Below are 25,326 nucleotides of genomic sequence, written 5' to 3'. Positions count from 1 at the left end.
GAAATATTCAGCCCAGCACATTGTCAGCCTCACACTTTTTGCAAAACACATTTATCTTCTTTAGATAGGCATCTTACATTATGTCTCTTTTTGTGATTTCAAGACGCTGTTTTTCCAAACATCACACCCATGAACCAATTGGTAAAATGTTTTAGTTTTAAAACAACATTTCACTTTAAATATGATTTTATTCTATGTGCATGTTTGCAAAGTACAGAATCTTGTCCACATGGGACACCCATAGTAAAATGCTGAATTTAACTGTACAACAGATGCTACCAAAGTAAGTAAGGCTTTCATTTCGTTCTCCATGTTGCATTCACTGCCGGCATCTAGTAGTGGAAGTTGAAGTGAGTCATGGAGAGTCAACAAACATGAGACAAGGTCCAATCTGGAAGTGAACATAATTTTCAACGTCATCGTTTTCAGATGTTTGCAGATTATCAGTCCACATTAGATTAGATTAGATTCAACTTTGTCATTTAGCAGAGTACAGGTACAGAGCCAATTAAATGCAGTTGACATCCAACCAGAAGTGCAAAGAAGCATTCAATTCCAAGTGCAGGTATAGTATGGTTGTGTAAAAGAGATTAATATGTACAGTGTATAGTTGGATAAATACAGGTTTTCCAGATGACATGTCTACAGAGATAAATATGTATACAGTATATGTACAGTAAAACACAATTAAAACACAATGCTAGAGGTTTCAAATGAATACAGGGCTGACAGCATTTTGAAATTTTTCCTTTTCAGGAGCTCGAAAACGCCTGTGTAGTGTAGATGAGCAGTGCAAACGTAACAATAGTGTTTCGGATTAAAAAAAAAAAGTGCTCAAAGTTTGTCTACATAATGTTTAGGTCCCAAAACTAATGCTTGTAAACTATAGCTTTTGTTCAATTCCAATGTTTTCATATTTTTTCACCCATGACTCTTTTAGTTATTATTACACTCAAAATCTTGGAAGCCAGATTTGGACATTAATATCTAAAAGTAGATTTCTATTTGCTGACAAACATGTTCTCAGACTTGACCATCAAAAATGTGTACTGCATGCCCAATGATTTTATACAATACCCTTCAAAACATAGTACAAATTCAGAGTTGCCAGACGGGCATGCAGAGCAAATTCAAATGTGCTAACGAGTTCCTTGGTTCACCAAGATGTGTGCCACACATTGACAAAATAAGGGTTCAGTAAAAACTGTTGTTTTGACCGAAGTGTTTCATTTTGCAAACTATCTGAGGTGTTCTGCGACTTGGGTGTGTGGTTGTGTGAATTGTGTATAGTCATGGCTCCAGACTAACTTTTTGCACTGGTGCACCTAACTTTTTTTCTTGGGTGCACCAGCACAAAAGTTAGGTGCACCCAAATTTTTTAACCACATCGCATTTAACACCGCAGCAGGTTAACTTTTTTTTTCCTTAATTACTGTCCTATATACAGTAGGTTGTCCTATGACTTACGATTTACAATTCACCAAGAAAAGTAACTTAATGAAGTGTTGGTGCTTTAAGTGCTTCACTGAGCTGAAATTTAAACTTAAAACATCTCAAGATAAATAAAATAAAAATAAAATAAAAAAATAACAGTAAGTAAATTAACAGTGCACGTCTTTTAAGGGCTTCAAACTGCACATCTCATGGCTCAATGTCTTACATACTATCCTTCATGATCTTTAGGCCTTGGCTAAACCAGCTTGCCATGCTAGTAAGGGTGTCACGATTTCGAAATTACATCTCAATCTCGAACTTCGAACTTAAAAGTAGAATCGACGATGCAGCCACACCCCCAATGTCACGTCCAGCATGTATGCCAAGACGCACAAACACATATGCACGTGCTGAAGTGCAGCGTCAACACTCCTCTAATTTTAGGCTGCAGCCAGTTAAAATATAGGCCTACACATCAACCTACCGAAATCAAAGCCCCTCTTGCTACTTTGAAATCACCGGTGTGGAAGTATTCGTTCATTCACGTCAATTAAAACTAACTTAGCCTGCTCAACTTGGCAAGTGAAAAGATCGTCTAATTACAGTCCAAAGTTACTTTAAGACTTAAAATGCACATTTATAAGTACATATTCCATTAACACTAACCTTGGTTCTCTTCGGAGTGTGCTGAAACAATCAAATTAACATTCTGTGTTGTTTCATTTTACTATGTTCACGTCTCTGTTTTAGCCTAAAGTTAGTTCTGTTTACATTACATCCTCGCTGTTGGAACGGTTTCAAAGCGGTTTCAAAATAAAAGCCCCCCGAAAAAGAAAAGGAAAAGGCCAAAAAGAGTAAATAACATATAAGAAATGCATTACTAGTAATATTTTAAAAAGATCGAAAATCGAATCGAATCGAATCGAATCGTGACCTTTAAAATCGAAAATTACATCGAATCGAGGATTTGGAGAATCGTGACACCCCTACATGCTAGCATCTTCCATAGAAATTCATTTGAGCACAATTTAAAGAAATGTTCCAAGTAGCCTGGGGGATTTTTATGTGATTTTGCAATGATTGCAATAATCATTTGACAGTCCCACAATGCAATTTACTTTTTTAATTCTAGTATTTTTAAATGTTCAATAAGAACATCACTATGGTTAATGCAGTAACGAAATGGTAGGCCTATTATTATAGGCTATTGCAATGACTTGCCATGCTCGATCTAAATGTGTCCATTCAATTCACCGTACACAATGACCACAGTTATACATGCAAGGAATATTCGGGCTTTAAATGTAGCAGCGATATTCGGTTTGCGCCAAATACCGGATTAAATTGATTGATTTAAATGAATATTGCTGTTGAAAACCGGGCTACTCCCTGCATGTAACTGCGGTCAATGACGCACTCCTTTTCGGCGATATCTGTATCTCTGTCGTTCGCGAAGGCCTTGTATGCATTGTTCGCAATGACTCACTCCTTTTCGGCAATATCTGTATCTCTGTCGTTCGCGAAGGCCTTGTATGCATTGTTCGCAATTTTAAGACGTCTTTTCATCTGCAATGACTCCTATAAATTTGGCGCAAGTGGCATTCCTGTACGTCAGTTTTATGTTCAAACTATTTTTCTGGTGAATAATTATTTCGGACTGAACTTGGTGAAGGGAAGTTTCACTAGGCCTATCGTAGGCAACGATAAACTTGATCATCATCTCGGGGTCGTCTGATCGATTTGCTGTTGCCAGCTGCCGAAAGGCAGTGGGGAGAGGGTACATTTATCTCTGCCTATGTTACCACACTGTAATGCAACCACTCTGTTTATCTGACGGGTCTCTGACCTCTCTCTCTCTCTCTCTCTCTCTCTCTCTCTCTCTCTCTCTCTCTCTCTCTCTCTCTCTCTCTCTCTCTGCAGCACACGCATTTTCAAAATAACACACAGGCACTGGGCCACGGCCAATCAGAGGGGAGGTCCCGCCCTTCACTATCTGTGATTTGTTTAAACCACGATATTGGCCAAATATGTGTCTGTTATTGAACCAAAGGTAGAGTTTCAATGCGGACACTTTTCCTCTCCCTGAATAGCTGAATGCTTTTGGTCGCGTCTCACTCGATTTTTTTTTTAGTCGCACTTTTGAAAAATTAGGTTGCATATGCGACCAAATTGGTCGCACTCTGGAGCCCTGATAGTGTTTTGACAAAACAAGCCCTGTTTTCAAAATAAGTGCTCAAGCAACCAAACAAACCTGTAATGGAAACTATAGCCTGCAACATGTTTTCTTAGCCATTCTAGGGGACTGTTGTGGCTTTGCCTGAAATGTGTCATGTAGCATTCTGGAGGGGAGCATTTTTCAGGGGATTTCATGCTCGAAAGTTCTGTTGCTTTATTCTGTAGGCTACCTCTAAATGTCGTTGGTTGGTTGAAGGAAATTTGGTTAAAATCAGCAGTGTTCTCCTTTTAACTCTGCTGACACAGGAATGTGCTGCTTGTATTGCCTCCCTCTTAAACCACAGAAGTTATGAGTAGCTTCTGTGCTTCAGCCTAAATATAATGGCATGGTTCTTTAGTAAATAATTCTCCTTTTTTGTTTGGTAATCTTCATTAGAGCAAAAGATTGATCACAATATTTTTCATAGGCTAATGATGTTTAGGCCTAGGCTTAATATTTAAATATAAAGGTGATTGGGCATCTTGTTTTTATCCTACCGTATGTTAAGCAGTTCTTTGTAATAGATAAAGTAGTGATCTGCATTACCAGGACACTTACTATAGCAGCATGACACGTGTATTCTGCTCCCCTGGTGCAAAACCTAGTATGTGGAGAAAAAGAAAGAAAAGACATTTGACAATGCTCTCTTAGAGTCTCTTATATAAAATAAATTCAGAATTGACTGACAGGATTGACAGACTGACATTTCTATTGTTACTGTTTTTCTGCAGGTAATTTAGAAATGCATCACCTGGTATGCCTAGTTGTTTTCCTTCCTGAAAAGACAGATGTTTAAACCCCCAGTACCAATTATGGAGTGCTCTCTACAAGCTATTTAAATTTCCCTGGGTGAAAAAAACATACACAATTACCCCAGTTAGGTTGCATTCCAAGCCTTTGGGGAATAAGAATCGTCTCATTTGTTGAATTAAACGATGCCTGTCTTTAGTGGGATGGTACTCGACCTAATTTTCCCACAGAGTCAGGCTGCTAGTTGTGATGATTGAAGGCATAATTGAAGTTCAGTCTTAGTTCTATATTTTGTCCACAAATTAGCCTACTCTAAATTTGAGAGGGGCGTATTTAAGAGTTAGTATCTTGAGCGTAGGATATCTTCTGCTGAATTGAGCCCTTCGGCTGCTCCCAACCCTCCTATTGGTAATAAATAAGCCAACAGCTGAACATCAAGTGTGTTAAATTAAAATGTAATAACCCCCATCAGAAAAATGTTCAAGGGCAGTAGCCCTGATCAATCTGACATGTCATTCTGATTAAGTCAGCGTCCCTTAGTGAATGGGAACAGAAGATAAATGACAAATAGAGCTTGACAGGGTGATTTTAGAGCTTTGCCATAAGACTGTGCACATCAGAATCACTTTGGTCAGGAACTTGCATTGAATGTATGGGGCTGACTGCCACATCTTACAGGAGCAATCACCTGGCCCTGGTTCTGGCTTTGTTCACTGAATTGGTTTGGAGAGTACAAATAGAACCGTCCAGGGCAGTAAAAGAAAATGGATAGTATACCAAGAAACGCACTGTCAATTAAGCTTGACTGTCTACTCCAACACTCCTGTCCAGTTGTAGCAGATGGGTCTTTAACATGAGACAGAGAGTGTCTCAGAATTCTGTGGAATCACACATATAGTTTAATGGTTTTGTGCACTGATCTGATTTTTGTGTTTGGTAAGGATTGGTCAGGTGTGTGAGGTTACGCATCGTGTTATATTTAATTGGGGTGTCATATGGGGTCCTGCCATCCGTGAGGACTTAATGATCAATCCTCTGAGTTGCTGCAGTGCTCACATTCCATCAAGCAGGTCAAATTTGATTGCTCTGTAGGTCAGAATACATTCTCGGTGTCTTTAGGCAAAGACATTTTTAGCTTAGTTCAGATTTTATAACTAATACACAAAAGTTTGCACCTCAATGGATTCTTTACGTTGAGTTGCACTAGCCACCACATTGCACATTATTGACATTTCCCATATAATGTTTCTATACATAGGCCTGATATGTCTGCATGACTTTGTCTTGTCTGTAAATTATATATTTTTTGCAAATACACTGTCTATACATTGTCTAGACAGTGTAATGTAAGAGTGACACAAACAAATGTAACTGAATTTCTTGTCTGTGTGAAGATACTTAGTACAGTTACTTAGTACTGACCAGTACAGATAATTATGATACAGAAAATGGCTGTGTATATTGTACAGGCAGCAAGTAATTCCCCCACATCCTGGCGCTTTCTTTTCAACTGTGAGATTCTGTAGGTGTAGATCTAGTAGACTGAGGTTGTGTGCATTGTTCTCAGGCAGTGTTCCCACTTTATCTTTTTAATCAGGCGCTCTACCTGTTGTCAAGAATAGTCTAAGCTGCTTAGAAGATTTCAACTAGTTGGGGTACGATTTATTGTCAAGTCAAGTGAACTTTATTTATATATCACATTTCATACATAGAGGTCATTCAATGTGCTTTACATAAACAAAAGCAAACCGGAATAGCTAATAAAAGCGTAGAAGGGCAATGGTGAAATAATAGTTTAAAAAGTAAAGAATAAAATAATAATTATAAGAAAACATAAAACGCACAAGGTAATAGTTCATGAAAGCATAAAAGTAATTAAAACATAAAAAACAACATAGAATGATTATACTAGTCAAGCACCCAGACTATGCCCGATCTGTCTATTCTGTTAGAATGACAAGACGACTACTTCACAGAATCCTCACAGAATTGTGACTGCTGCTGTTTTAAATCATGATTGAAAAACCATTTTGATTGCTTTTACAAACTCTCACTTTTATTAATTGTTGTTCCTGAACAAACAAAGGGCCACCATAATGACATACCCACAGGTGCAAACTTACTTAAGCAATTAGCCCCGGGAGGCCGTAGGTTCCACTAATTTTAGACCAGCTAAGGGGCGCCCCCCCCAGCTAAGGCCCCCCCCCCCAAACCTACGGACTCGAGTGGCCGAGTACGGACTCAAGATTTCATAAAATAAAGGCACAGCAAGGGGAAATGTATGTTTACGTCGAGACGCAGCTACTCTCTTTTGTATGAAGTTGTGGTAGCGCAGTAATATAGAACGAAATGCGGTCGAGGTGTATGTTGGTGCTGGATTTTACAATGGCATCGAACGAGATTCAGCCAATCATAAACAAGGACCGGAAGTATCCGTTTTAGAAAAAGAAGCAATGTACACAATCACAGTTTAGAGGAAGTCTGCCGTATACAGCAGTTGCAGCATGTCGTATGAATGTTGACCAAAACAACTGGTGGCCTCACAGATGTTAAAGCCATGGTAGGATGTGACGACCAGTTGAGAATGGCTTGCTTGTGACCAATTGAGAATGGCTTGGTTGTGTCTGATGAGTGTTGATGTGCTTAAAGTGTCCATGAATGCAGCCCAGACTCAGACAGAGATTCCCTCAGAAAATCTCATTAGAGTGAAGACCACTTTCTTTTAATAGGATTAGTAATGTTCTCCACCAGTACTCCTGGGCCTGTGCTGTTGCAGTGAAGCTGAAATAGACTTTTGACGCCTCATTTCTTTCTCTCTCCTCTTCACAGATCTCTGTCAGAAAGTGCCTTTCAGATGCCAGTTCTAAGCACACGCTGCGTGCCGGCCCATGTTTGCATCTAACGCCAGCACTCCTTTTCCAGACCTCGGCTCAGACAGCGACTCTTTCAGTGGCAAATCTCTGGCTTTCCTGTCTGATTCCATCGCTGAAGGAACTCGAGCAGAAAGATTTACTGTGGAAGAAGGGGAAATAGCCGATGTGGAAAAAGCTGACACATTGAAAAACACAGAACTTACAACGGTGTGGTAGCTCTACAGAGGTCTCTGTAAAGGGCACCTCGTTGACTACAGTGGTAAATTTAATGATTGTTTCCTAATCAGTGCATTGGTACTGATGCTTACTCTGTACAGTGAGCACGCTAGGCATGCCTCTTTCTCATAAAAGTGCTCTTTCAACAGGACGGATCCATCCAGACTTTATACTCTGTTGACTGTCAATCCAGGAGACTGCTACTTTATCTAATCAAATTGCTACCAATGATTTGAGGTCTCACGTTGTCAAAACTATTTCCCAGACTCCTCATTGGTGCCATCGTTAAGTGTGCTTACGGATTCATCTCAAGAGGCTAGTGCTTAAGTCAGACCTCTCTACCGGTATGGCTTTCAACCTGTCTTCAATACGTGACACAAAATGGCTGACTCTGGAAGTGTGTCGGCAGTTTCAGAGAGGGACGTGTTCACGTAGTGATGAGGAATGCAAATTTGCACACCCACCAAAGAGCTGCCAGGTGGAAAATGGAAGAGTTATTGCCTGCTTCGACTCACTGAAGGTAAGGAATGTCATGCACAAATTTGAAACGACCAGGCAATACATTTCCCAAGCCCATCTCTGCATAATATCCCACATAAAACTGCAGGGACTTTAGAAAAATAAGTCCTCGAAAATCTCAACAAGTGAGATGAAATGAATATAGTCATTATGCATATATTCAAATAAGGTTGAGAGTTGTATACTGGTCCCTAAGTATTTTCCCAAAGTATTGAGAAACAAGTAAAGAGTTAAATGTGCAATATCACTACTACTACTGTTCCATAAAAGTCACCCTGCATTAAATGGATAAGAGCATCAATCAACTGTTTCTCAAAGGCAGACATCCCTCACATGAAGTCGGTACAAAATGTCAGTGGGTCAGTATCATTCAGCCACAAGTGATTAGTCCTGCAGTGAAGTTTTCCAAGCCAGAGGGCCTGTACGACTACACACCATTGCTATCCTCAGGTATTAATGCTGGTAGAAGAGGTCCCTCACCTCAGCAGTTCCGTCTGGCCTAATGTTAGGGTTAATCCACAGTGCACTTCTCAGCGCCTCCATGGCATAATGCCACTTATTAGCCCTGGACTCTCCTGGATTACTCGAAACCACCAGAGCCTTATCTGTAGTGCCTGATATAAATACCTGCGCATCTCATTATTGTGGCAACCCATGGTCTCAAACACCTCTTATTTGTAATATATAAGGCATCACTGACTGCTAGATTGATTTTGTTATATGGTTGTGTCGTTAAATTGTCGGATTTACCAGTGTCTCCCATAAGAGTTTGTATGACTATTTGTCTGACTGAGATGAATATATATGATATATGATATTAATAGATACAAATTATGACACAAAACCTTACTGTCTATAGATGAGCTTCCTTTGAGTTTCACACTAAAGGACTTCTTAACTGCTCATTTGACCGCTATTTAGTGATCTCCACCGATACCTGCCCTGTACAGCACCCACGGCAGAAATACTTGGGCATGCTTAGAAAAATGTAGGCTCTCACAGGGCTGGCTGATAACTGACATGTTAAGTAGCTCATTCATGGTTCTAGTGGTTTTGGTGAATTGGACAAGTCAGCACAGCATGCTCGTTATGTAGCTCTGTACAGTGAACATGTCTGCAGGCCTTTTGTGATCTTCTTAAATGAACTTCTCGGCATCTCACAGGGTTGGTCATTGCTCATGAGGCGATTTTTTTTTTTTTTTTTTTAAGGACATCAATTCATATTACAAAGCATCTCAAAAAGTACACAGCAGATGTTTTTAAATAACAAGCAAAGCGGCCAGTTACTGGCTTATTTTCAGCACTATGCATAACACAAACACACATGTACTGTAATGCTTGTGTATGAAACTAGGTTACAATGAAGAAGTGTAGCATGTAGTACTGAGTTATGACTGATTCCTGTTGTATTGGGATTTTGAGATTGTAACCAATGAAATGAAAGTGCAGCAAGTTACAGTATATGCAAGACTGCCTCCTACATGATTACATCAACATGCCATTATTGGAAAATGGTTACTCTTAGTTGATTGAAAGATCTGATTTCAGAGCCTAGTGAGCTAATGATGCATATTTAATTGATCTTGAAGGATGAGCATCACTGCAAATCTAAATGGCACTCATTGGCTCACTGAGAGATTATGCTCCCCACTGACATCAACATTGATAATGGATTATTTCCAACATTGGCTGTTAACAGGATTTTGTCCAATAGAAATAACTGTAATTCAAAATAAGACCCCACATGTAAAACATATGGAAATATAATGACTGAGTTATCCATAGTGTTTGTAGTAAGATGGTACTTGCTTACATTGTCCTGTCAGTCAAATTACCTTTTTTCTTTACTGATAGTTACATCTACTGATAGATACATTGGAATGGTAGTAGAAATACAATTGGCATTTTTTTTTTTGAATAGCAATGCAAGTTGCATAGCGTGGTGAACTGTTGAGTGCACATTTCATCAGAGTCAGTGCTGCTTCAGCATGATGCTTTAACCACTGAGATGTTGCACCAGGGTCTGGCACTGGAGGAAAAGGCTTAGAGGTCACAACCCTGGTCCCTATTTCTGGACCCTAGTTGGGCATCCTGTCAGTCACAGCAGCTATTGGAAAAGAGCTGTTTTCCTTGCTTGCTGCACAGTTCCCCTGGGACTGTAAAGAAGATGAGAGAGGAAAGCTGGAGAGGCAGAGGGAGGAAGTGTGTGTGTGGGGGGAGGGGGCAGAGAGTGCTGAGGTAGCCTGGACAGAGCATACTGATGATGCGGAGAGTGCGAGCAGACAGGCCGAGAGCTGTTGTGTGGCGTGGGTGGGGGAGGGCCAGCGTGTATCACTTTCAAGCTGATTAGAGGCTCTTTTCTTTTTAAAGCTCATTTGGGTCATTGGGGCGGCAAGAGGAGACTGCGGCCGGCATGCGTCTCAATGATGGGGATGGCGCACAGTACTCTTCCATTCACAAAGCTAACTTGAGCATCATCTGGCAGTAGCACGTTCATGCAGCCAACTGTCAGAGCTTGAGGAAAGGGTTAAGTTGTTCCCTCGAGCTGATGTGTCCTGTCATCTAAAGTCCCACGTGACTGGACGGCATGAAGTCCTTGAGAGGTTTGTGGGTGAGCTGTGGAGTGACAGGTCTGGGACACAGGCAGAGCTGGAATAATAATGGATTATTTATTCCAAGCTTCTCGAACAGCTGTCAGAATCCCTCTCAGGCTCAGAGAACAGACTAATAAAACGACTTGTGGATTTTGAATGCCCCTTATCATATTCCAAAGTGGGTTTGAGTATAATGTTGAATATAATGTTATAACTTTAGCACACCATAGCAAACAATCAGACCTTTCTGTTTATTTTCATTTCATGTCATGCGCTCATCCCCCTTGATTGCTTCGTTCAGCACAGACTGGCAAGAGATGTAAATTTGCGTCCTGTGGAATCAGTCACCTCCCAGGCTAGCTTGTTTATGGCACGGCAGTGTTTAACATTCAGTGTGTGGGTGGGGTGACCAGCACACCACATGCTGCGATATCAGTATTAGTCTAATTTGTTGATCGAATGCGGCAGTTGAAGACTCAACGGTACTGTAAAAAGGTGCAGTCTGTGTGCAGAAATTGCTCCCTAGATCATGTGCTGTTGTCATAAAAGGCATGAAAATATTAGGATTCTGAGTTTAATTTGCACACAATTCGAAGTTGGATGTATTTGTCCAAATATTTTGCACTTGCAGTGTCTTGCTTTTGTGTTAGAGATGTGTGGATCTACCCCTTGTCTGTCTCTGGTCACCATGTTAAAGCCACGTTATTGTCTGTAAGCTTGAGGTAAGATAGTTAAACAATTGCGCATTAATCTTAATAATCAATTTAGAAGGTTTGCTTTTGGTTTATCAGCTCAAGATACAGACTCACCATTGCAGAAACTGCACACATTTGTATTAAAATGCCTGTGTTAACTCGTACTGTCCTAGCTGTAACAAAGGTGTCTTTGATTTGCTGCCAGATTTGAGACTGGCTCTTTTGATTGTATAGACTCCCCTTCCCCTTTCTCGGTCTGAAGGCCAAGCAGTCTTTGAATAGGCTGATATTTAATACAAAGGACGTGTGTTTGCTGCAGGTTTGTCCAGGTCTGGCCTATTTGTGATACAATCTTCAGTGGCAGTTCCTCTAAGCTAACCTTTAAGAGGAAGGGCATGGAGCTCCACTCCTCCCAGAGTAGAGGCCTAGGTTATAGTCTGCTGCATGACAAGGGACCTAATGTCATGCCTAGCTATTTAAAATATTTACTACCAGTATACAGGAAGACTTTAGCATTACAATGAATGGCCTAATTCTCAGATTGTTCACAACATTGGGTCATTATTATCTGTAATTTCTGCCTTTCCCTCTCTGATTTTGTTGAATGCTTGTTTTGACTGTAATCAGCCTTGGTTTATGAATTAACCACATTTGTACTTGTCATAGGATACACCCCTGCAGCAGGTCAACATTGCATATTTATTTGCCTTCTTCTGGCTTATTTCAGCTGCTTTCAACCAGTGCTTGCTTTTTATGCCTGTGTGAAAGCACAGAGGACTAAACCAGGTAGTGTCTTGGTCCAGTGTTTGCAGATCGCCTGTGAGCCAGTGACCCGGAAAACCAGTAGATGGTGGGTGTTGGTTCAGGTGCAGCACAGTGGCATATAGATCTGAGTTCAAGAGGGTCATGCGTCATCCCATGAACAACATCAAAAGCCCTCGCGTGACATGGGGCAGTAGGATCGATCAACCGCGGGGGACTATCCGGCCCCCGTGACCTCTCACTTTCTCTCTTAAGTGATGCGCGAGCCCCCTCTGAACTTGCAGCCCACCCACTGGGCACCCCCTCGCCTGCAGATGCCCGCGCTGGCGTGAGGTGTGCGGGCCTGAGTGTACGTGACTTACTGATGTCCTCTAAAGCGCTGCGTAGGGGCAGCAAGCGCACTCCACGCTGGAGGCCAGGCGGTGGGGGCTCTTAGAGGAGGGAGTTGGAGCCATGGTCCACTGCAGGGTCCCACTGCAGAGCCTATGGATGCGCAAGAACACAGGTAGCAACAGCAGGAAGTGGAGCCAGGGCATGTGTCTGCCTGTGGAGCTGCTACTGCTGCCCTTTACTGCAGAGGAGAGAATTGGAGTGAACACACACACTAGCACACAAGCTATTGTTTGGGGGTATTAATATCTTGCATGTCAGCAGTTGTTGGTGCCCATCTGTGGGGGGTTTAATGGCGCAATAAACAAATGCATGTATTAATGACCTCCAGCGAAAAGTTGCAGACCGTTTGCATGTGTGGTTTAGGGCCAAAACAACTACTAAAGCTTTTACTGAATTTTTAGCCTTCTTATATTAGATTTTCTTAAGTAGTAACAGCCTTTATTAAAACACCCCGATACACCTGCACTCCAGCCCTGACATATATTTGTCTTTCTTAACATGGGTCTTGGGTAATGAAGAGAGCAGGAGGGAATATGGAGTTCTGGTCTCTGTAGCCGTCTGTGTTGAGCCATTTAACAGGACTGAACAATGACCCTCTTATTCAGGCCATAGATTTCCATTAGGGAATGTTACACCAACACAAAATACTCCTCCATCTAGCTCTCGGGGACTGGAATATGATGCAGATCAATGGGTGGACATTTTCAAGTGGCTGTTTTTTTTTCCTTCAGCATCCAGATAATAAAGAAATATGTGCAGAGCCTGTCCCATCTTAAAAATGCATGCCAATACCAATTATCAACCTTTAGTGAAAAACAAAACTGCTCAGTCTTCACTCTCTAAATGCTGTTAACAGAAGTGAATATTATAATATTATTATAATAATACTATTTTCGCTGGAGGTCATTAATACATGCATTTGTTTATTGCACCGTTAAACCCCCCACACACACTTTTCAACAATCACACTGAACAGCAAACAGACCTCTTAAGTGCTTTGCAAAAGCAATGTTCCTAATCCCACCCCAACTGCCAATATGACACACACACACAGCAGGCCTTTATTCCATGGTGTGTGGTTCAGCAAGATGGTGGGCGTTACTGTGCCCACCCCCACACCTCACTCATCAACTGCTCTCAGTATTATGTGATGATGAGATCATCTTCCCTTTACAAATTACTTTAGATTCATCTTATCATTTACTTCTTCCCAATTCACCATGGAGCTGTGAATATTCTAGAATACATCATAATAGGTCTAGTTCAGCAATACAACACTCCACAAAGGGGCTTCATCACAGTTCATCGCATTCACCAAAGGGCAAACTTTACTTTGTCTTAAGTTCACTGAGATCCTTAGTAGATTTAACATAGGTCAGAATAATATTCACTTCTGTTAACAGCATTTAGAGACTGAAGACTGAGCAGTTTTGTTTTTCACTAAAAGGTTGATAATTGGTAGTGGCATGCATTTTTAAGATGGGACAGGCTCTGCACATATTTCTTTATTATCTGGATGCTGAAGGAAAAAAAAAACAGCCGCTTGAAAATGTCCACCCATTGATCTGCATCATATTCCAGTCCCCGAGAGCTAGATGGAGGAGTATTTTGTGTGTGTGTTTGCAGGGTGTGAGCAAATGCACAATTGGAAATGTAAACCGCATTAGTGGTCGTGTATTCACCTACCAGATGGCTTCAGATGTGCCTAGAAAAACAATACACTTGTTTACAACAAATGTTCAGTTGCTAATGTATGAGCGTCATAGTTTAATTACCAGCAGCTTTTATGATTAACGCTCCACCACTAAACGGGTCTACAGAGGGCAGCCACCCCTCACTTACATGTTAATAATGGGAAAAATTCTTCACCAGAACATGCTGTTAAACCCATTAACTGTTTAATACCTACCAAATTGGCGATGACATTTGTTTGAGTTTTTTTTCCCCCTCTCTCTTGGCTTTCAGTTGTACAAATACAGTGTTGTGTTTTGTTCACGTTTGTGAATAGGGAGTTTGTGCTAGCCCCAGCTGCATGTGAGCTTTCTGCATTGCTCAATAATTCAGGCTTGCACTGCATGAATGGAGAAACCCACATAATTTATGTGTAGCTAGAATAAACCCAACTTAAACTCTTGACTTCCCAAAGGATTACCAAACCAATGATGATAAAGACCCCTGGTTTTGTCAGACCCTCTCTATTGGCAGGGAAACAATGCATCCTTTTTTTCCTCTCTCACTATCTTCTCACAATATAAAATAGAGTGGAATTGAAAGAAAAATGCAAATGCCGTGTCTCATCAGTAGGAAGCTTTTTTGAATAAAAATACTTTTTCCTGTGTTCTCTATTAGCTGCTGCAAGCCAGCGGGTTATCCTGAAAAGCCAGTCCACTGAAATGAGCTGTACAGCAGTAGTCCCGCACACACTTCATTTAGTCTTGTTCCTGGAAAGAGATTTCATGCCCTGTACTTTCTCACTGACAGTGCAGCAACAACAAGGAGTATATATAAATATAGGCTATATAGGATGCACTATACGTTGAAGTAGTATGCTGAGGCAGGGGTGTCAGGCAAAGTGTGATCAGTGATAGTTCACCGTAGGGAAATATGATAAGATGAGTCTGGAGAAGACAAACCTCATGAGATGCTTGAGATGAATCATGCTTCTCTAATGAATAGTTTACCTTTAAGCTGTTTGATTGATGAAGTAATGGGATATCCCTGTGGACCTGAAAATGTTAAAATGTCAGGGATAACGCAGAGCTAGTAACATTGTTTATTGTTTATGTACACTAACAGTGAATACAGTTTTAATCCTCTTATTGCCTTCCCTGTTTGAGGCATCAGTGTGGTTCTGGCTCGGATAGCTCAGTTGGGAACCGGAGTCAGAGCAGGGAGTCAAGGCTGCTGTCAGTCTACTCTTTGGAATGTGTGCTTCATTCGACCATCTCCCAACAAAAGGGAGTGTGTGGGATCAGTGCTTAGAGATCACTCCTCTGCGCTAGCGGTCATGCACTCATTTTTTGGCCATTCAGCTGTTCCTTTAAGCCTCTTTCAGGGAAGGTTGGTTTAGAGAACTACCTCTGTCAGAGGACAGTCCGATAGACCATTACAGAGTACTACTTAACTATTGAAAAGGTGGATCAATATGTTATCCGGCCTGGAATACACTTTACAGTGTATTAGAGCACAATGAGTGGTTCTGCTCTGTACAGCTATTGTATTCTCCAATGTCTCACACAGTTGTACCCGAGCATGGTCGCTAAAGCATCTAAACAACCCTGTAGCTTACAACCTTTTCACTGTAAGTCCACAGTCAGGCTATATTTGTAGTGCGTTTGTTGCCCATAGAAGCTTTGCATATGAGACAGAGGCTGGCGTTTGGGAGCGCTGTGTATACACTCGGCCCTTTTCATCAGTGATAGTCCGCCATAACAAAGCCCTTTGCTGCCACACCTCTCCAGCAGCTGCACTGGCACTGGAGGAGAATAGCACTCGATGGTGACCTTGGTTAGTGACATTGCTGATAAAATCAGCAATCATAGGATAGCTAGCAGATATATTAGGCTATTTTGAGAAACAAAAATTCTATGTTTTGCATGTGTGTTTCCATTGAAATCTGCATTGCCTGAGGGTTTAAAATGAAAATGGTTATGGGTGAAAGACAAATGAGGTATTTTCACTAGGCTAAAAATAGAAAATTCTCAGTTGATAATGTACATCAAAATGTTGCCTATATAATTATACTTTTATTTTTTTGTGCTCAGACCTCTGTGCCTTTCCATGTCACATTGCGTAGGCCCAAATGATGACTCATGATCATGCTAGCAACTTAATGGTTGTCAGTAGGTGGCGGTGATTTGGCCACTTCACATTATCTGCTGTTATCAGGCATGGTGAGTCAGATCTGATCATGACATTCGTGCTCAGATGAAGGTTGAGCTGAAGGTACCGGCTGTCAGTGTGAGGCTATTAGCATTCATTATCCACTGACTCACTTGTCATCTGCAGGGGCGCTGCTCACGTGAGAACTGCAAGTACCTTCACCCGCCATCACACCTGAAGACGCAGCTGGAGATCAACGGACGCAACAACCTGATCCAGCAGAAGACGGCGGCCGCCGTGCTGGCCCAGCAGATGCAGTTCATGATCCCCGGCTCCAGCATGCCCCAAGTCGTGAGTGTGCTTATCTTACACAAGATGACAGCCCAGGTCGTCAAGCACTGGCCCTCTGAATGACCGTGTTTATTGACCCACACCTTAGCTAGAGATTAATCATGGCCCACTGCCCAGTCATAGCTGTGTACAACTAACTAACTTCACTACTTTTGCAAGACGATTACATGAGGAAGTTAGAAGCTGCTTATAATATATGGGTCTTACAAAAGCCAGACAATTAAGCCTATTGTTATGAAAAAAAATACTGACTGATGTATTGCTGACTTTATCTAAATGAAATGTTTTGCGGCATTTGCATGTTACTGTGTAATAATATAGAAAACTGAGCATTGTCTTCCCCTCACAGCCCTCGTTCCCTATGAACCAGGGTCTGGGGACCAGCCCTGTCATCAGCTACTCCCCCTACATCACGCCCATGACTCATGGGATGGGGCTGGTTTCCACGGAGATGCTCCCCAGCACCCAAGTCATTATGCCTGGCAGCCCTCCCGTCACAGTCCAGAGCGTCTCCTCATCCTCTCCTACCCAGAAGGCTTTGCGCGCCGACAAACTAGAGGTGCCCATTCCTTATCCTCTCAGAAACACTGCCAACATAACTTTAGTGCAAAAATGTAATTTTGTCTAGATATGTGATGACACCTCATGACCTGTTTATTTATTTCTTATTTGTTGTTGGACTGAACGAAATGAAGTCGTATAAGTTTGTCTTTCATAGTATATGGTTGACATTGTGTTTGGTTTATTAATTTGGATATAAATTAAACTGTCAATGACTTTAAAACATTTCCTGAAATTTGAAAGGTTTCCTGCTTGGGCCTTTGATTTTGAGAGTAGCTGTATGTTCAGTGTTGCAGTAACAACATCAAGAAGAAAATGATGCTTAGTTCCACTGCTGAGAGCGAGTCAGTGTAATACCTTGAGGATAAATCTTTGAAGTATAAACACAAACACAAAGAAACATGCTGTGCACACTGTCTAGGATGGAGTCTGACTTTGTCAGACAGTTTAATTAGAAGAAAGTGTGTGAGGGTTGCTGCCAGTATTTTGAGTGATACTAGGTGGTCCCAATAGGTTGGCAAAGGCATATGTATTTTATTTCTCTGGTTTCAAACGTTAAAAAGCAATATGTTTGCTCTAAAGATAACTAGATCCATGCTTTAAAGGAGAATTCCGGTGTGATATTGACCTAAAGTGTGTTGAAACATGATACCGAGTGTGAACATATGTCTCATAGCCCATCTCGGCTTGTCCCCTGCACTCCAAAATCTGGCTTAGTTAGCCGATGCTACCAACAGCTTTTTCAATGGTGGTGCTTCGCATCGGGCTAGCCATGCAAATAAATCACTGTTTTACACCATTTACTGAGGCTCAATGTATCTCCACACTTCATTGGTAGACTTCCGAGGGCCCTGACATTTAAAACAAGACATTGAGAACTTTGAAAAAGCACATCTTGAATTTAGTCACGATAAGTCGAGCGACGGTAAGAATGAACAGGTATGATAAGGGATCAGATTCCAAAAATAATTCGGTGGAAATGCATGGATTCCAGTTTCTTCCAGTAGCAGCAACTGGAATCCATGCATTTCCACAGAATTATTTTGGAATCTGATCCCTTATCATACCTGTTCATTCTTACTGTCACCGAATTTATCGCGGACTAAATTCAAGATGGCTGCAAACGCTAAACTTCGTTGAAGATACTGTCTGTATAAATCGCCTTATAAGTAAACTACCAGTGCTTTTTAAAGTTCTCAATGTCTCGTTTTTAAATGTCAGGGCCCCTCGAAGTCTTCCAATGAAGTGTGGAGATACACTGAGCCCTCGTAAATGGTGTAAAACAGTGATTTATTTGCATGGCTAGCCCAATGCCGGGCACCACTATTGAAAAAAGCTGTTGGTAGCATCGGCTAACTAGCCAGATTTTGAGTGCAGGGGACAAGCCAAGATGGGCTATGAGACATATGTTCACACTGGTATCATGTTTCAACACACTTTAGGTCAATATCACACCGGAATTCTCCTTTAACATGCTTAACATGTTAACTTAATGTAGCATCATGCTCTTTGTGTTGGTCTGAGGTTATTTGAATTTTAAAACCATGGGGGAAAAAAGCTGAAAAAAAGAATACAGCTCTCTCTGTTATCATTCCCATCCTCCATGGTTCTTGAAGTAATCTCAGTCCATTCCAAACATTGCTGAGCGAGAACTTTCCTTTTCCCCTCCTCCTTGTCTTTCTGCTCTCTGTGTGTCTGTCGGGCAGGTGTGTCGCGAATTCCAGCGTGGCAACTGTGCGCGCGGCGAAACGGACTGCCGCTTCGCCCACCCCAGCGACAGCCCCACCATCGACACGAGCGACAACACGGTCACCGTGTGCATGGACTACGTCAAGAGCCGCTGCTCCCGCGACAAGTGCAAGTACTTCCACCCGCCCGCACACCTGCTGGCCAAGATCAAGGCCTCCCAGCAGCAGGTCACCCAGACCCAGGCGGCGGCGGCCGCGGCTGCTGCTGCTGCAGCCATGGTAAGCCCATCTCCAGCAATCCCTCCAACTGATGTGATTACTCCTATTTAAATGCCTTATTAAGCAAGGGTTTAGTAGTAGTGTAGTGACTCACCTGACGTAAGACACGTGGAGCCCTGCTTTACTCACATGGGATTACCTCATGAAATAATTTTCTACATAAACAACATCTGCCGTAGGCTGCTTTTGCGCATAAGATGTTCACATACTGCCTGAGGAAACTGTGGACTGCTGTCTTGAGTGTTTTGTGGTTTGTATGTTTACATTCATACAAACCCTTGCGCATTGATAAGCCTGAGACTATGAAGTGTAAGTGTGAGCCGTGCCTTTCCGTATTGTCTGGAGGAAAGAAAGGAGCCAACCACCGCAGGCCCTTAAGGGTTCATTTCTGCGCACCGCAGATCCCTACGACTTTTCCCTGATCCCTGTGAGGTGGAAAAAAGGCTCTAAAGCCACTGGTTGTCAGGCTGTGATGGCTTTGTTGGATGAGAAAAGCACAAATGTCTAATATTGTCATATTGAACAGAGATTTTGTGGCTTTGTTAGTTTTTGTGTTCCATATTAATTCAGATGCCAGTCATGCTCTTTTTATTTATGCCGCATATCATTATCATCTACAATGAACTTTGTTTACCCTTCAAGTTCATGAATTTGTGTGGATACATTAATGTGTTTTGCTCATTTTATTTGTCATGGTGTCATATTTTAGCCTATGCTCATCTGCTTAATTTTATCAGCGTTGTTTAATATAGTCATGGCTTAAATACAGATTTCACACCCAAGATGTCTCACATGGTAAATGTAAGATGGTAATGGAGATAGAAAAGGCTAATGAAAATCAACCCCTAATTCACCAGCACACCCACTGTGGAGGCCAATGTGGAAATGATCCGTCTCACTTTCCAGTCATCTTGCCTCCCGTGAAATATGCGCCCAATTATTTGACTGCACAAAACAAAATGGACTTTTTCTAATGATTTAAGCCGATAGCACAAACAGGCGTCATGGCCAAGCATGAGAACAAGCAGAGCTCCACAGTGTCCGTCCCTGCTCATTACTGTGCATGTTGGTAGTCTAGGTGAGATAACAAGCTTTTCATTGGATCAATTATTAAACATTGTATGCATTAGATTGGCAAAATCAACTGAAAAATATGAAATGACTTGAAATTGTGGAAATGCTTTGAACTGTATTCTTAAACATTATAATCTTATATATTGCATTAGCAGTAATGCAGATACTTTAGATGTCCTTAGGTTACTCTCTATAAGTACTGAGTGTTGTTTGTACTCTAAGCAACTGTCTGAGGAGCTGAACTAGATCTGTGTAACATGTACTGCTTTTAACAAAAGTGTACTAGACGCAGTTTGCTCACCCACTAATTCAGGGCGTGTCTCATTGAAGTGCTGATTTCTGTTTATTGAGCATGCGTATTGTTTCAGTATGTTTGGTATTCTGCATTCAGATTATTTTGTGTTTTTCTTTTTGTTGTTTCTTTCTTCTCACCTACCCACAATGCAATGCTGTCCCCCCATGACGCACCTCTGCTTGCTGTTACCTGTATGTTAATACGCTTGAATCCCATTGGCCCACTGCCATCATGTGCTCGCTGCCTGCTATTTAAAGACTCAGTCGACTGCCAAAGCAGTGAAGCGACCCCTCGAGGCAACTGTAGATCTGGTACTTGGACCTTTCACCTTTTGCTTTGCATGTAGCTTTAATTGTACTGTAGCCACTCACAGAATTTAATTTGGCTTTTTGTGTATGTCACAAGTAGAATCATCCAGTATGTGTACAAAACCATTTATCATTTAATCTTTAAACCTACAGTAATACCTGTGTTGTGATTTGTCATGAGTAATATGCCAAGAGTGAATAGGTTTCCCAGAATTACCTGAAACCTAAAATCTATAATCTTCTGAATAGTCATATCAGAAATGTGTTAGAATGCATGTAAATAGAAATCAGTTTTGCACTAGCCAAGTAGAGGTCAATACTTTTTACTAGTAAAGTGTGTGTCTGTGTGAAATATTTACCAGCTCTGTGGCATTAATTCTGCTTCTCTAACTCTGTTTCCGTAGGCTTTCCCCCACAGTGTCTTGCAGCCCCTACCAAAGAGACCAGCACTTGAGAAGAGTAACGGGGCCAGCGCTCTGTTCAACCCCAGTTTTTTGCACTACCAGCAGGCTTTGGCCAATGCGCAGATGCAGCAGTCTGCCTTCTACCCCACCGGTAAGCCCAGGGTCACTGCTCTCTGTCCCCGGCAAGGGCAGGCCCTGCTGATGCTGGCCACACATCTAGCGAGGCATCAGTAGGAAGCCAGTAATCAGCCACTCCTCATGCTGCTCCGCCTGCAGTCAGGCCCATCAGATTAAAACTAGAAAAAACAACAGTGAATAAAACTAAACTAAACCAATTAAAAAAAAAAACAACCCACAAATGTCTGTCGTCCGTGGTGATACTTGGTAAAAAATTGTATTCAAGGAAAGATGGGAAGCAGGGCATGCAATGGCTTCTTTATCTTAACATCGGGTTATTTAATTGATCGTCTTTGTGTGATCTCAATGCAGTCTGAGAGTGTAATGCAAACAAAGCAAGACCTAGCGGCAGAACATCCACAGCAATACCAATATGACATGAAGAGCAGGGCCAATTAGCGGCAGCACGCTACAACAACAGATGTGAGTGTCTGCCAGTGTTGTCCCCCACCGCACCTATACAAGCGCCAGGCTTGCATCTCCCTAGAGCCATTTGAACTCGGATCTCTCAGAGTAAACAATGTTAATTAGATGCCCAAGGCCTTTGCGTCAGAAACAGTCATTGACAGAAGTCTTAGTTGGATGTGTGATTTCCTTGAAGCTCTTCCTTGTAGTGTAGCGTTGATGTGCCCTCTCTCAGGCTTGTGTGTTGGGCTCGCGCTGCCCTGCGGCTCCCTCTAGACCCCCGTAGCGCTGCTCGTTGCTCTGTCAGGCCTCTGTCTCAGCTCCTCCCCAGCTTTGCCAGCTGTGTCTCGGTCAGGTGGTGGGCACCAGAGTCCTCCGCATGCTCCAGCCACACAGTGCCCAAGGCTGACAAGAAACTCACTCCTAAGCAGACGCACACACACACACACACACACACACACACACGTGCGCGCGCGCAGGCACTACGCAGATGTGCCCAAAGTAGCAAACACACACTCATGCACTCATGCACAGCTGCTCAGTCATATACACTGTGCTCACGACACACAAATGCCACACATTATCTTTAGCTACACACACACACACACACACACACACACGTTGACACACACTCCCCTGCAGACTGGCCACACAGCCTGCAGTACAATGTTGGCATGCCTCTGGTCTGCATGAGGAGTGTCTAGGCTATAACTGCACATGTGAGGGCGGTGTGAGGGAGGATGGGCAGCATGCTAAAGGGTGCACTCTGCTAATCTGTTTTCCCCTTATTTAACCCTCTGTTCACTCTCCACTGCACAATCATCCAGGGCCAGTCTTGTGCATGACTCCTGCTACCAGCATTGGTAGGTCCCTTGCTTCTTATTTTCTCTCGTCTGCACTGACGGATGGCTCAGACTGGCGTGCTCTCACAGTTGATCTAAGAGGCCTGTCTCAATTCGATCGGTCATTCATCACGATTGACTCTAGCATTGATAGTTGGGAGTAAAGGTGATTGGCTCAGCTAGGGAGAGGTGTGTGAAATTGGGCTCATGCAGGCATTTTAAACCAGCTGTCAGAGAGTCAGTTGTATGCAGAAAGTTTAATTGTGTGTCTCTTTTCCATGTTCTATATGGCTATCTCTACTCTTCCTGACCAGCCTCTGTGGTTTATTATTAGTCTTTTGAATGTAGCCCTTGTTGTTGCACCATTTCACACCATTGGCACACTCCCTTGCTGAGTATTATAACACTATAAGTATCTCCCAACCCTCACACCCTTACACATACTGTAGATATTCCATGCTGTGTCCCTTGTTCTTGAGGAAACTGTATCAGCTTCCCAGAGATTTTTTTTTTTGCATTAAATTTTTTCCATTCCCTCTAAAACAAAAGTAAGAGATAGAAGCAATCATTTAAATAAGATATAACTGTAAAATGAAAATGGCTTTAGTGATATGAGATTGCTGGCTCACTGCATTCAATCTTGGAAGCGCACAGCTGATGCCTCCATGTTTGGCCTTTGTCATGCTGAAACTGCTCTGGGAATCCACTGATATTCTAACCTATGTGTTGACTGTGTTGTGACTGTAATCTGCTTTTTTCCTCTTTGATTTCCCTCCCATGCTTTGTTTTTGTTTCTCTTGTTTTTTTCTTGCTTTGCTCTGTTGCATGCCATCTGCTGGTCTAACCTAATGATGGCTTGTTGGTTTGAACAACCAAAAAAAAAAAAACGTCGCCATGGTTACCATAATGCTCCACCTACTTGTTCATTGCTTCCATGGTTCCCCTTCCTGAAAAAGTACCCATGATGTACAGTGCTACGCCTGCTACTGTCTCTGCAGCAACAACTCCTGCCACAAGTGTCCCCTACGCAGCAACAGCACCAGCCAATCAGGTTTGCTCCTTTTGAAGCTTTCTTTCATAGATCCCTGAGCTCTAAATAAGTGCACGTTTCCTGGAATAAATATTTGTAACATGCATATAAATTACAAAGCTGCCCTTCATAATCTGTGGGCAGATTATCAGGAATATTTTGAAACCCTACATCTATTCACTATTCATCTGGCTGTTTAAAAATGACATAATAATATAACTGGATCTTGAAACTAAAGCAGTGCTAAGCACTTACTTAGAGATACCACATATGCATTTAGTAGTTGTGTTGTGTTGCTTAATTCCCTTCGTGGTTTCTTTTTTTGCATGTTTTTGCTTATATGACCTCCCTTTTTGTCAGCATTTTTATTTATACCTGTTGCTTTAGAGATCCATGCAAACCGCAATAAAAGAAGACAAAATGCTTACACTAATGCTGGGTCTAATGATGCTACCACGTTATCTCCTTGCAGATAACCTCTGAGTGAAAAGCTATGGGGTTCTATCACTACCTTCATAACCATATTAAAAAAAGGTGTCAGTAAATTAAATGAGTCAACCAGTCAGCAGTCAGTCATCCCTGAGATGCTGATCCAGTAATATGAATGATTGCATTTGATGGAATAATATGACATTTGACATATTAATTTCTGCCAGCTCTTGACCATGGCTCTGAAAAAATGTTAATTTGGACAATTTCAAATGAGGCTGTAGCGGCTTTAGCAGATTTAACAGAGCCGGAGGACCAGGAAACTGAAATGGCTGTTCACTTGGTTCGTAACTAGCAGGATCCTCTATGTTCCTGTGTTTTACTGCCCCCTGTTGGCAGTTTTAGACAATGTAACACAAGGTTAAATGAGGTAATACTGGACCAGCCAGCCCCTTAGCCTCTCAACAATAGAGCAGTTTGTTGGGGTGTAGGAAGAAAGCAGTGGCAGTATTGGTGTCAAACACTGCAACATTGTAAACAGTGCTGTTTAGTTATCATTTACTAAAAATATGTACAATCTTAAAGCTACAAAAAAAAAAAAGTTAGCCAATGGATGGATGTGGATTTACCTCAGGCTATGGTGTGGTCTTATTCATGAACTTTTTACTAGTCATTACTGGCATTAGTGACAACAGCGTTTATAGATTTATAGGTTTTGTATGCAAATGTTCTTTCAGCTACAAGATAAAAACCCTACCTTTGTTTTTAATGTGTCTGACAGACTCAGGCCCCTAGTTTGAGAGCAGTAAATCCTAATCTTTGAACTATTCGATCTCAGTATGTCAGCTCAGCATACAGTAAGCGCTTAATTTGGAACATATCACAGTATGTGCAGAAGTGGCTGGCAATATGTAGTATCAGTGCTCATTCTGGAACAAACAACACACATAAATAGGCTACCGCTACATTGCTTCAGTTATTTTAAAGCAAGGCCTACCTGCAGATTACTTATAGTAATAACATAGCCTACTTAAATCCATGGCCTACTCACATATTACTACATAGCCTAGAACAGGATGGCAGTTTGGGCTACAAGCATTGAACTGTCAAATCATAGACATAAGACCCATCTTCCTACATCCTACCTGATCAAAACTTGCGGTGTTGCCAGTTTATTCATTCAGTTCATTCATCTGCACGTCTTTCCAAT

At 41.8% G+C, this 25,326-nt stretch overlaps 1 protein-coding gene across 24 annotated transcripts in view; it reads left to right on the top strand.

The window, feature by feature from the left end:
* Nucleotides 1–25,326, top strand: part of LOC125291539 (muscleblind-like protein 2a) — a 33,128-nt gene that overhangs the window by 2,972 nt on the left and 4,830 nt on the right. For 7 of the 24 annotated variants that reach the window (XR_007193017.1, XM_048238295.1, XM_048238294.1 and 4 more), the window contains 6 exons: nt 7,229–8,008; nt 16,460–16,624; nt 16,974–17,183; nt 18,892–19,152; nt 20,779–20,832; nt 21,234–21,384. Coding sequence is in view for 22 of the 24 variants with exons in the window: in XM_048238295.1 (XP_048094252.1) it covers nt 7,835–8,008; nt 16,460–16,624; nt 16,974–17,183; nt 18,892–19,152; nt 20,779–20,832; nt 21,234–21,384 (1,015 nt within the window). In the remaining 2 variants the exon portion in view is untranslated. Of the gene's footprint in view, nt 1–7,228; nt 8,009–16,459; nt 16,625–16,973; nt 17,184–18,891; nt 19,153–20,778; nt 20,833–21,233; nt 21,385–22,642; nt 22,679–23,613; nt 23,709–25,326 lie in introns of all 24 variants that reach the window. The other 17 variants (XR_007193016.1, XM_048238303.1, XM_048238309.1 and 14 more) reach the window with 12 other exon arrangements.

Source organism: Alosa alosa, chromosome 3, assembly GCF_017589495.1.
Source record: "Alosa alosa isolate M-15738 ecotype Scorff River chromosome 3, AALO_Geno_1.1, whole genome shotgun sequence".
Classification (NCBI taxonomy): Eukaryota; Metazoa; Chordata; class Actinopteri; order Clupeiformes; family Clupeidae; genus Alosa; species Alosa alosa.
This window is presented reverse-complemented; position numbering and strand designations above follow the sequence as displayed.